Below are 11,816 nucleotides of genomic sequence, written 5' to 3' on the forward strand. Positions count from 1 at the left end.
TCATGTTCGTCATTTACTCTTGTCACGACAAAACAATTTTGGTATGTATGAAATTAACGAAACGGCGGCAAGAGCCCCAAGGCCGTGGAATGTAAATCATACTGTTCATGACATGCGTGTCATTATTTCATGTTACGATCTGTCATTTATGTTCGTAATACGGTCATGTTATGTCATACCGATTTTGGTATACATCCGATTAACGAAACGGCCAGGATAGCACAAAGTCGTAGGCGGCTAGATAGATAGATAGACAGATAGATACGCTCAAAGTCGCAGAAGTTCGCTAAGAAATGCTTCGCATTTAAAAAAATAAGGAACGGTGTGTTAGCGAGCCGTCAGTGGCTTTGTTTCAGAAGGAAATTTCTTTTCTCGAGGCTAGAATTTAAAGTTCTCCTAGCTGGCCTTTGCTGCTGTGTTTTTCTTTTTACTGTTTTCTTTGTTGTTTTGTTAGGGGTGGCTGGATGTTGCTTCACTTGGTAGATCATTACACATGCGCATCGTTGTTGTTCGTTGCTCTTGCGCATCGTACTGCAGATATATAGGATGATCGCACACGCACAATAAACAGTTGGTTGTGAGCGATGTGTGTGGGGTGTGTTCCTGAGTGAATGCGTTTTCTAGTGAATGCCAAGTTGCGCCGAATAGCTTCAAAATGACGGGCGCTTACCGTCGCGGCCGCAAGGTCGTGGATTCCATTCCCAGCGGTGGATCTTTTTCTTGGTTTTTTTTTTTCTTTCTCACCCGCTGGCATCCATTTTATCAACGTCATATCCGTAGCGGATATACTTGGTGGACCCCGGCAAAAACACACCCTAACGTAACGCCAAGATTAGACACAGCAACATGGCAACTTCACAGACCAAAGATTCATGGGCGGTTCGTTTGATTAAGATGTTTAGGTAAAGCCAACGAAGGGGCGCTGATATATGTGATGTCAGCTTTTGCTATGCAATGCGCTTCTATATTTCTCGAGGGATTTGTGACGGGTGCTTTTTTATCACTTCACAGTTGATCATCCACAATCGCGGCAGTGAATGCCGATGTGTCCCTGGATTGCTTTGTGAACATTATAATGGTGTTCCATTATAATGAACCTTTGTGAACCATTAAATAAACTATATTGTGTTGATTTGAGTTAGTATGTAATGCAAATATTTTTTCAACATCAAGTAGTTGCTTTTTGGTACAACTTGAAACCAGCATTAGAAAAAGAGATACTTCTGGTTAGGAAATTTTCAAAACAGTTCAACTTGTCTACTAAAATGTTTTTCCCGTTTGCTGTGCCAAGCCTTAACTATACCAAACTAACCCACTGCCCTGTGTCAATGATCCAAATTACTCTGTTGGCCATTCTTCTGTGCAGGTTTGTGTTGGTGATGATGTGGACCACATCCTGGAGTTCAGTGCGCAACATCCAAACTTGATGGAAGTTGACCGTGTCACGCTGTTGGCCACGCATCACGAGCGTGTCACCGATAAAGGACGATTCCAAGTGCGGTTACGCTGCCAACGACGACTTGTTATAGAGAAGTACGCTGATGAAGACTGAACGCTTTCTCTGTTCGTGTACGTCATTGGCCAAGCAGTGTTGCCAGCCCACCGTTAACACGTTCAGTTTTACAGGGAGGTTGCAGTGCGGTGATGAACTGTGTGTCTGATTAGCACAATGTGGTTGAAGAAACAGCAGAGCAAATCTTCGATTTTTATTACAGTTTAGTTACAAATAAAAATTCTTGAATAGCCGCCGCTTTTTTATTTTCCTCTAATTAGGGCGAAATAACAATGCAGCGTATCTTGGGGTCAGTGAAGCACAGTCACAACGCAAAAACATTAGCACAAGTGACCGGCGGCCGGAGACGCAAAATCGCGACACGCGGCGTTGTTGCTCACGAGCACTCCGATAGCGAGATTGCCAAGCACATTCCATTTTCCAAAGCAGGGGTGGCCGGCGGACCGGCGGAAAGCAGCCCATCCTGCTGCTGGCCCATCCGAAAGCCCCTTAAAGAAACGCTTGGTCATTGCTTATCGGCAGATGTGGCTATGCTTACGATTTTCTTTTTTTTTTTTTCGCTGGAGTAGCGAGCAACAGTAGGCAGTTTTCGAATAGCATACGCAAAGCTTTGCGTTAGCATTTCGCGCAACTGCGCATGCGTCGTACGCTAACCGCTTGCGGGCTCCCGTTAAGTGACGGAAATTGGCCTCGAGGCCCACCACTGGAAACGCCGGCGCCACCGTCGGCGTGACGTGCTTGGCAGGATCACGTGGTCTCAGCGGCCGCGTCGGCTGCTTGTGGCGCACTGCCGCGTGCTTTGAAAACGAGTTTCAAGTCCCACATGCGCTGCGGCCGGTTCAAATTCGGAAGTTTTCTCTCATTTTCTACTCAATTGAAACCATTGTAATAGAGTGGCTGCCTCTGAAGGCGACGAACATGGGGCTCTACCGCTCGGTGCCGCAGTGCCGCGCTTCCGCAAAGGAGCCCAGTGTCAGCCTGCACTGGTAACCGCGGGACAAGAAACAGCGTGAAGCATGGGTTGTAAAGCTAAGAACCGGCAAGTAGCCATCCGCTACGAGTCTTCTGTGCAACAAGCACTTCCGCGACGAAGACTTTTGTTACTGCGTCGGGCCTGCGATGTTCGGTGAGTAGCAGACAGCGCGCACTGAGACGATGGCTCGCGCGCGCTTCCCGCCGGCAAATGATGCTTATCTGCCACTGGATGGTAAAAGCGCTACCTTTTACCACGTGCGATGCCATCTCAGAACTCTCCAATGCGACCTCTTGATCGTCGGCCCCGTGCTCAGCGTCCACAAAATCGGCTGCAGATGCGCAAGTCATTGTTTAGATACGTTGAATTAAAAAACGCACAGGGTCCCTTATGCATTAGTTAAAGATGACTAGCAGGCGAAAGCCATCTTCTTGTGAGTAGTTGTACTGATTCTCCCGCGCCCCCCTACAAAAGCGCTTTGCACCTAACGCGGTTTTGCACGGCCTCCGTGACCGATCACGGAGGCAATGCAAAGCGACCATGCGTGTGAATACGTCATCATGTGACGTCACATTATGTGACGTCATAATGACGCTGCATATTTCGGCGATCTGTGATGTCATGATGACGTCATATGGTGACACCACCACGTGACGATTATTTTTTGCATCAGTCGTGTTGACGCCGCCGACGGGCAACCTTCCCATTTGATGAGGCAAGCATTGCTTCATAAATTTTGCATTGCCTCCGTGATCGGCCCACCGGCCAACCCCATGTATTTTCTTGGAGCCTCGTTTATTTATGTGGGAAAGATGCCACCCTGTTGGCGTTAGACACCATAGGGTTTCCTACAATACTTACTAGAGGGAACTCTGGCGCTAGTGTCTATGGGAGCTGCAACGCATGACGCTTCAGCCAGCATGGGAATGATGGGTAGTACACAAATTTGTCTAAACTTCGTACTTACGGCTCAGTTTGGCTCCGCGTTGGCTGCATCCGCTTTGTCGAAAAACGAAGTTCAGCAAAAGTCACCAGTTTCACTTCGCCACTTTAAAGGAGTGGTGACACAAAAATTCGGACACAATTTGACTGTTGAATCACACTAATGGGTGCATATAGGTGCCATCTGTGCAGTATCAGCCACAAATACAGCCTAAAAGGTATTTTAATTGAGTTTTGAAGTTCGTGAAAGTGCCGGATCGGAAATAGAAGCAAAAGACGATGAGGTCACCGAGTGGATACCACGTACGTCACGAGTTCTGGCCGGGTTACCGGAGGCGTGTAAGAGACAGACAACGCTGGTAGCGACACCTGATGATGCATATCCTTACCAGAGACCTACAATATAACATCGCAGCGACTTACCCGCTTACTGATTCTGTGTAAAGCATTTGCAGTGAGATAATAAGCAACTCACAGTATTCTCATTGCTTTTTTTCCCGACAAGAACTATAACGCGACGGAAAAGAAATCGAAAAAAAGTTATTGTAGTTGGACAAAACGCCACAAGATGTCGCTACGGGCTCCGCAGTTGTACGCAGTTGCTGCTACTGCTGCAGCCGTCAACAGCTCCGGTAACCAGGTACCCGCAAACGATAGGAAGTCTACAGACGAACTAAAGCTCTCTGCTGCCGGGATCATATTGCGTAGTGGACAAATAACTGCTTCGACCCTCCGACGTGGTTACGTGGGATTGGTATGCCTTGAGAACGCGGCGTTGCCCGATATAAATACGAGTCAGTAAAGCGTGCATCACGTCATTTGCATGTTACGCATAAACACTGTTACAGAGTGCCAATGTTGTGATTTCAATGCTTCCTTCGTCACTTCTCATATCCCGCTACTTTACGAATGATCGGAGCGAAAATGTTTCAGCACGTCTAATGCTGCGGCTACTCCAAGCCTGGCGGAAAACGTCGCCTCAGTTGGACAACGACTACAAGAACAAAATCGCAGCTACCGGCGAGATTCGCAAAGTGAATCGAGCTTTTCTTACTGATTTTTACACTCCTGCCAGCTCTTTCGTCCATCGCCGCACTAGATAAGCAACGTAGTTTGACAATCGAGGAAACAAGCACTCGCAACGCTCAACACCTGCTCAACACAGCAAACGAAACAGCAGCACTGACAACATAGCAGAAGCTGGCCAGTGACGTCACTGATTCTTGCGGTCTTGTTTACCAAGTAGACCATCTACGTCACGGGGCTACCGAGTGCTCTTCGAAATCGAAACTGCCTCCGGTCGTAACATACGAGCATATAATTAAACATTCGTTTCGCGCTGGGGCAAATGAGTTTCGTTGCCGCTATTATCGAGTCAGTAGCCATTGATTAAGAGCAAAAAACAGAGGTTCACAAATTTTCTGTCACCACTCCTTTAACTTCTTTAGGCTCAGCGATTCAAACCTGGCCACGAAGTTCACAACGATCCATTCTTTTATCCGTAAGAAAACCAAAACATAGCAATAAACAAAGCCACAAGTACGTTTGAAGCCGCAAGCACGAAGACTAGGCAAATTTGTGTACTACCCATCATTCCCATGGTAGCTGAACGATCGCAGCGCCAGAGTCCCCTCTAGTTAATTTTAGGAAACTCTATGTTAGACACGACACTGCTGCCAAAATTGCTGGGGTACACGCCAAATAATTACTATCCTGTTTTGCGGCTGCTGGTTGCTGCAATACCTTCTATTTTATTCACCGCTATTTCAAGTTCATGTGGGTCCTAGTTCACAGCCGACGTTTGCAGAACAAGTCCGGCAAACGTTACTGTATTTTCTTTCTTTTCCTAGGCGTCGCATGCTACTACATGCTCGGTCTCGTAGACTGGTTCTCCTTCCACCAGCAATCTCGAAGTGGTGAAGCTTTGGTCTATGAATTTGTTGATGACAGAGAGCGGCAAGTTCACTGAATGCAAACGGAACGATAGTTAAGGAGCATTAAAAAAAGGCGTCGCATTTGCTCACGTTTTGTGTGAGCACCAAACGAAACGAATGCGCTGAATAAAGAAACAGAAGCAGCGGCATTTGCCCGCTGAGAAGACCGATCAATACGCAGTGCGAGACAACTTGTCAAATGACATTGAAACGTACCCGAATTTAGACCGAAAAAAAAAAACACTGAATCGTCGGGATGGCAGATCACAAAGTTGCCATGCGCACCGAAACCGCAGTTGTAAGGAAATTGTTTTTGAACTGCTCTGATAGTGTCCGCGCAACAGTAGTTGTTTGTTTACTCACACATTCTCATATTTTGCGGCCTAAAGTTCACAGCGCGGTGCCAAAACGCGCTCGTAGCAAAAGCGAAACCATCAGTACGAACATACATGCAGAAGCTCATACATGCAGAGGCACCGTCAGTCGTCGCGAACCCGTGCAATCGCTGGCTTGAGGCTTCTTTCTGTTATGCTCCGTTTGGTTATACAGGCAGTCTACTCTAACGAGATATTTCACATAGTTTGCACTCAGCGAGTGACTACCTTTCACGCAAGAAGCCGGTTTAGGGGTCTCCAACGCGGTGACAGCGTGAAGCGGGTGCTCGGTTTTCTGCAAAGAGACAGCGACTGTAGACTATCTTGTGCTTTCAGTTCGTCGAAAATGATTATTTTGACAGTAAAGAACACAGTTCATTTCTAAAGTACTTACAGAAATGCCCTGGAGGGCTTCCGCGAGGTGTTTTTGTAGAGCGCCGACAGCAAAACCTATGGGGAGAGCGCCGGCGGTATCCTGCCTAGCACGCGATCGAGGCGCGTCCGATAGAGGGCGACTCCGTAACTCCTCGAGGCCAATAGCGGGCCGCAAACGCTAACGCTAACTTAGCGTACGCTATTCGAAACCTCCCTAGTGTCTTTATCGCAGTTGCCCCGAAAAAGCTGTTTGTTGGAGTGCTTTCAGCCGGCCACCCCTGCTTTGGAAAGTGGAATGTCCTTGGCACTCTCGATATCGATGTGCTCTGGAAAAGCAGCAGCGCGTGTCGCAATCTTGTCGCTCCGGCAACCGGTCACTTGTACCAATTTTTTTCCGTTAAGGTCGCGGGATCGAAACCCGGCCGCGGCGGCTGCATTTTCGATGGAGGCGTGAGGCCCAAGTGCTTAGATTTAAGTGCACACTAAAGAACCCCAGGTGGTCGAAATTTCCGGAGCCCTCCACTACGGCGTCTCTCATAACCATATCGTGGTTTTGGGAGGTTAAACCCCAGATATTATTATTCTTAATCTTTTCCCGTTGAGATCCCCCGCGAACACCTTCAGAATGGTCAGTGAAGTATTGCCTGTATGTTTTAAAAGCGCGTCTTTTTCGATCATTTCTCTTGCGTGCTTCCACACCGCGAATATCTGGAATTTTTTACTTGTGCCGTTTCATTTTTTTATGCTTTCTGCAGCGTTTCGTCGGCTATCGCTTGCGCATACCGTCGCGCACGTGCGCGTGGTAGCTAGCTTTAGTTTCGTCCAGTGTTGTAGGCGTTACTGCAAAAAAAGTAACTAAATACGTTACTCGTTACACTATAAAAAAAGGAAAGCGTTACCGCCCTACGTTACCTATAAAAATATGTAACGCGTTACTGTTACGGGAAAAAAGTAACGGACGTTACCTCTGCCGTTACTCCGCAATTATAAATTTTAACCAATGTGTCAAGGAACGCGCAATTAGAGTATTTTAAATCTCAAATTTGCGTTTCACATAAAACTTTGAACTTATACAACGAATACACCCAAAATGCTGATTTAACGAGTATTATTTGCACAAATGTACCGCGCCTTAGCAATCTTATAGTGGCTTAAAGTTGCCTGTAGAGTTACATGTGGTGGCTTCTGACTCTAGCACATGGTGAAGCCATTTTCTCAGTCTGTCATTATACACAATAGGAGATTCAATCATCAACGCTATTCGCAAAGAAAGCATCACTGAACTCTCAAGAAATTTACGATAATTCTGATGGCGTGCTTCTACTGGCGAAATAGATGCGCAAATAGGGGATATTCATAATGCTTGGTGCTCCGGCAACACTGGGCGCTTTCGCCATTTTTTGTTGGGCGGCGTCGCGGAATCGTCTGCTAGCGGCTCCATAAGGAAAAGCCACGGAGAGGTTGAGCAGCAGACGAGCTTTCGAGCAAAAAAAATGCGGCCGTTTTCTTGGACACCCAGAGCCGAATGGTCAGAGGATCTCACTGTGCTGCCACAAAGCGACGAGAACAAAATATCGGAGTTCTGCGCGCATAAAAACTCATCCGGACGGCAGCTGCAAGAGGCGCACTGCTTGGCAAAGCCGAACTGCCGTTCTCTAATGGCGTGCGCTTCCGATCAGAGGTAGGCGTCCAAGATAAGTGTTCGTTGCATAGGAGACGTGACTGTCAAGCTCCTAAGATAACCCTGCACTGCAATACATCTCCATCGTATTTCTCACGGCGATTATGTACACGCGTCATAAGCACACGTCAGATATATCGACACCGCGTTGTCTCTGCGCAACCTGAGCAACGCTGTGCTCCTCTCCTCGGCTCATTTTTTTTTAGCCACAAGTATCTCTACACCCTCCGCAGTAGTGCGTGTTCTAGTTTTCTTTTTTCGAAATAAACACGGCATGAAAATTTGCCGCAAACCAAACAAAAATACTCACCCGAGTTTCAACTGTATAGAAAGAGAGCGGCCCGAGTAATGCTCGTTTACGTGCGCACTGGTTGTTTATAATATTTTGTGGTCGTAATCTATGGCGCCGATTTAGTATTGTTCTGGTTTTCTTGAACGCTATACGTGTGCGCTCATACACATATCTTTGTAAACTATTATGCTTTTTGCTTTCGCATCCCACGGCAGCTTGGGCCCGCGATCAGCGGAAAGATGAGTGCGGTGATGATGATGATGTAGTGGTGGCCTGCGCCTTTGCAACGGGGAAACACATTCAGTGTCCTGGCCTCACGGGAAAAAATTAAGAAAGGAAAAAAAAAAAGACAGAAATATTGAAGATACACCCTCACTCGCCAAAGGCAGGAGACGCGCACATAACAGGTCCTAAGTTCGGTGTACAGTTCTCCACCACTCGGAAAGCCGCCTTTTCGTGACAGCCACCGCGCATCGTCCCCCCTCATTAGAGAGTTTTAGTTTAGCGCACGCAACGGCCTTGCGCACGCAACGGGTGAGAGAGAGCAAGACTGCGCATGCGCTGAACCTAAGAGAGATGCGTGCGTTTGCGCGCGCAAGAGATGCGTACGCTAGATCTCGGCGCTTACGTTGCGCCCGCTAGGGCCGTTGGGTACCTTACGGGCGCTTCTCTCGCGAGATCTCGACCGGTCGAGACAAGCAAAATGGCTGCGTCCGACAGCCACAAGCGGCACGGCGGTCATGGCAGCGAATAAATCCCGCGTCCATTTCGGAATTGCCCTCGATTTGGAGCTCCTTGCCTACGTGAGCAGCTTGAATCTGTTCACGGACCCAGTGCAATGGACAGTGATCGCTGCAAAGATGCAGGAGATATTCGATGTCGTCGAGACTGCAGTCGCCCTTCAAAAGCCACCGCTCTCGGTTTGTGAGCATCAAATCGTCTATCTCTTCCCATGAAAGTGCGGCCAAAAGGCGCTGATTCGAAAGGATGCTGGAAGGCATTTTTCCTCCCTCGCTGCTGCTCGCATCGTAGAAGTCGTACCAATCGTCACCGTTCACCACAGATCACCTCAACAAAATTTGTGCCATCGTAAAATCTTGCCTTGTCTCGTGCCTTGACTTGGGTCAACTATGATCGGCTATTGTAGTTCATTTCTTACCCACTAGATGGCGCAGAAAAACACGCCGAGACGAAGGCGCTGACGCCTAGACACAGTCCACGTTTCGGTTGTTGCGTACGGTAAACTAAAAATGTAGGAGACAGCCTCAACTCTAAAGTACGCAGCGCGCAGGCCGTTGCGTACGTACAGGTTTGCGCGCGCTAAACTAAAACTCTCTATTGTCACTGTTGTCCTAGCCGTGGGAAGTCTCCTGCAGCGAAGAATGAGGTGATCCTGCGTCTCGGTCGCCATACTGCAGACTCTGCACAGGCTGCTGACGACAGCGTCATCAAACAAACAGCTCCACCTACTGTACGGCTCCGTAACTCTTGGCTCAGTGTTCGCAGCGCACGCTGTACTAAGAAAGCAAAAGAAAAAAAACATGGCTGATCCCTCCGACATAGGAATCGGTATAACACGAAAGTGAAACGCGTCTTCACAGAAGTAGTGCTTATTGTGTAGTGAAATATGAGAGCTTGTACAATGTCTATTCGTGTTTGGCAGCTATAGCACCGTTTGACGTGGATGCACCCATGTTGACAGCATGTCTCTATCGCGACGACTAACGCCCATGATCGTGATTAAACCGTTGTGGTAGCTGACGGTGTGAACATATATTTGGACACAGCGAATCGTGAATCCCGCGTAAGGATGATATCAACAAGCTCATAATCAACACTGGTACCCGGTATGCACTTCTTCAAAGCGTCGTCAATTAAGGAGAGAAACGGCATGGCGTGCGCTTTCTAGTAATGGGTAGCCGACGCCTGTGCTCATGCATACATAACACACATTGCGCTTCAGCAACACGGGAGGTAGAGGTTCGTAGCCTGAGCCGCAAACGCGTGCGTCCCGCTGGCCTCTGTCTCGCAGGCGCTGCTCTCGCTCCACCAAGGCACGACATTCGCCCGTCGAAATCGCGTCCTTTCTGCGACGCATATTGCAGCAGTTTTGTTAGTCGGTGCTCTCGCAATTGAAGCAGTCGGCGGCGGAGAAATCCCGTTGGTGCACGTAGAAGCCGCACTACTCCGATGAGCCGACGCACGCTAACACGAAGCCAAAGGCAAAGAACGTAACTGCGTCAAGGGTAAACTATTCTAGCTCACTTTATCAAGGGTGCCTCGGCGACGCCAGCGCGGCCAGTCTAGCTCTCTGGTATCGAGACGCTTTAATCACGACCTCCGATATCGCGTGCAATCTCGGAGTAAGCGCTAGTAAGTGTCGATCGTGAAGCATTACTTCTTTTCACATCTCACAGACGGCGGCACCGTCCCGCTTCGCCCGCCGCGAAAGAGAATGTGTGAAAGATATAAGGCGCGTTCGCGCCGTGTCTACCATCTTCCGAGTTAGCTTAGTCGGTAGCGCGTCGGGCGCTTGCCGTCGTGGCCGCAACGTCGTGGGTTCGATTCCCAGCCACTGACCTCCATTTAAAAAGGCTGGACGGCGCATCCCCGCTCTGCGAGGCGGGCGCTTGTGAAGCCACCGGAAGGTCCCCTGTTTGTCCCGGAAGCTGGCCTCTTCTGTGCGTCTCAGTCGCGCAATTCAAATATTCTCGGTTTATTTTTTATTTTTTTTTCAAACTCTGCGATTACGCCTCACTTTAGACGCCGACGAACGCTATACAATGATGACAGACGCCGTGCCGACACCGTCCGAATACGGCGGAGTGCTGCAACGTACAAAATGCGCAAAAAGTAATGCAACTTTGAGGCACTTACGCGTGAAATGTCTTCTCTGACAACTTTTCCGGTCGATTCGTACAGTTTACTGCGCTACAGGCAGGTATTTCTTTAAAAAAAGATTAGAAAAGCACTCTTCCGGGACAAAAACGGCGGCTTCCGGTGGCTTCACGCCCGCGTGCTCGATGCGCCATCCAGCTCCTCCTAGTGGAGATCAGTGTTCCCAGCGGGGGTATCTTTTTCTTGGTTTTTTTCTTTCTCACCCGTTGGCGTCCATTTTATGCACGTCATATCCGTGACGGATGTACTTGGTGGACCCCGGCATAAAACACTTTCGTGTTAAAATGGGAGGGATAAGGAGGTGTAAAGCGAAGGGCAGACGTGGCATGCGGACTATGTACTTCGGCGCACGCTGCCTTGCGAAGCTTGCAAAGAGATGCTTGTTGGGATCTACGTTGCACCGATCTAGTCTTGTGTGGCGGCACTGATTTTCCGCAAGCGCGCAGCAGCGTCTGTGGCTCTGCTTACACAAGTTTACGTACGTAAATCCTTGCTTTCGTCGATCTTTCAACACCGACAAACTAATGTTGATCAATCATGCTCTCTCGCGCGTGTGCGACGTCGGCCGTCGGTTTTACAATGCATATATCGGGATATATTGTTCTGCAAGTCTACCTTATATTGCAGGCGCGCAACTAAATTGCACGGAGAAATAAGAAATGACGTTGAAGAGCGCTTTGCAGGCGTCGATAATTTCCGAACCAAAGCACAGTGCCGATCTTGTTGACGAAACAAGTTCGCGTCGGTACATGAGTTTCTTCGTTCAGGTAACTGATAAATGCGACTAAAAATAGTGTTACTTTGCTCCCGGCATTGCCAGGGCTCCCTCGTTGC

At 48.5% G+C, this 11,816-nt stretch overlaps 1 protein-coding gene across 1 annotated transcript in view; it reads left to right on the plus strand.

Moving 5' to 3' along the window:
• LOC119395636 (mitochondrial transcription rescue factor 1) overlaps positions 1-1,746 on the plus strand; it is a 74,669-nt gene extending 72,923 nt beyond the window's left edge. Inside the window, exon 5 of the mRNA XM_037662620.2 lies at positions 1,367-1,746. Coding sequence (XP_037518548.1) covers positions 1,367-1,552 — 186 coding nt within the window. The 3' untranslated portion in view covers positions 1,553-1,746. The remainder of the gene's footprint in view (positions 1-1,366) is intronic.
• Positions 1,747-11,816: the final 10,070 nt, after the last annotated feature.

The sequence above is a fragment of the Rhipicephalus sanguineus genome, chromosome 6 (assembly GCF_013339695.2).
Source record: "Rhipicephalus sanguineus isolate Rsan-2018 chromosome 6, BIME_Rsan_1.4, whole genome shotgun sequence".
In the NCBI taxonomy this organism is placed as follows: domain Eukaryota; kingdom Metazoa; phylum Arthropoda; class Arachnida; order Ixodida; family Ixodidae; genus Rhipicephalus; species Rhipicephalus sanguineus.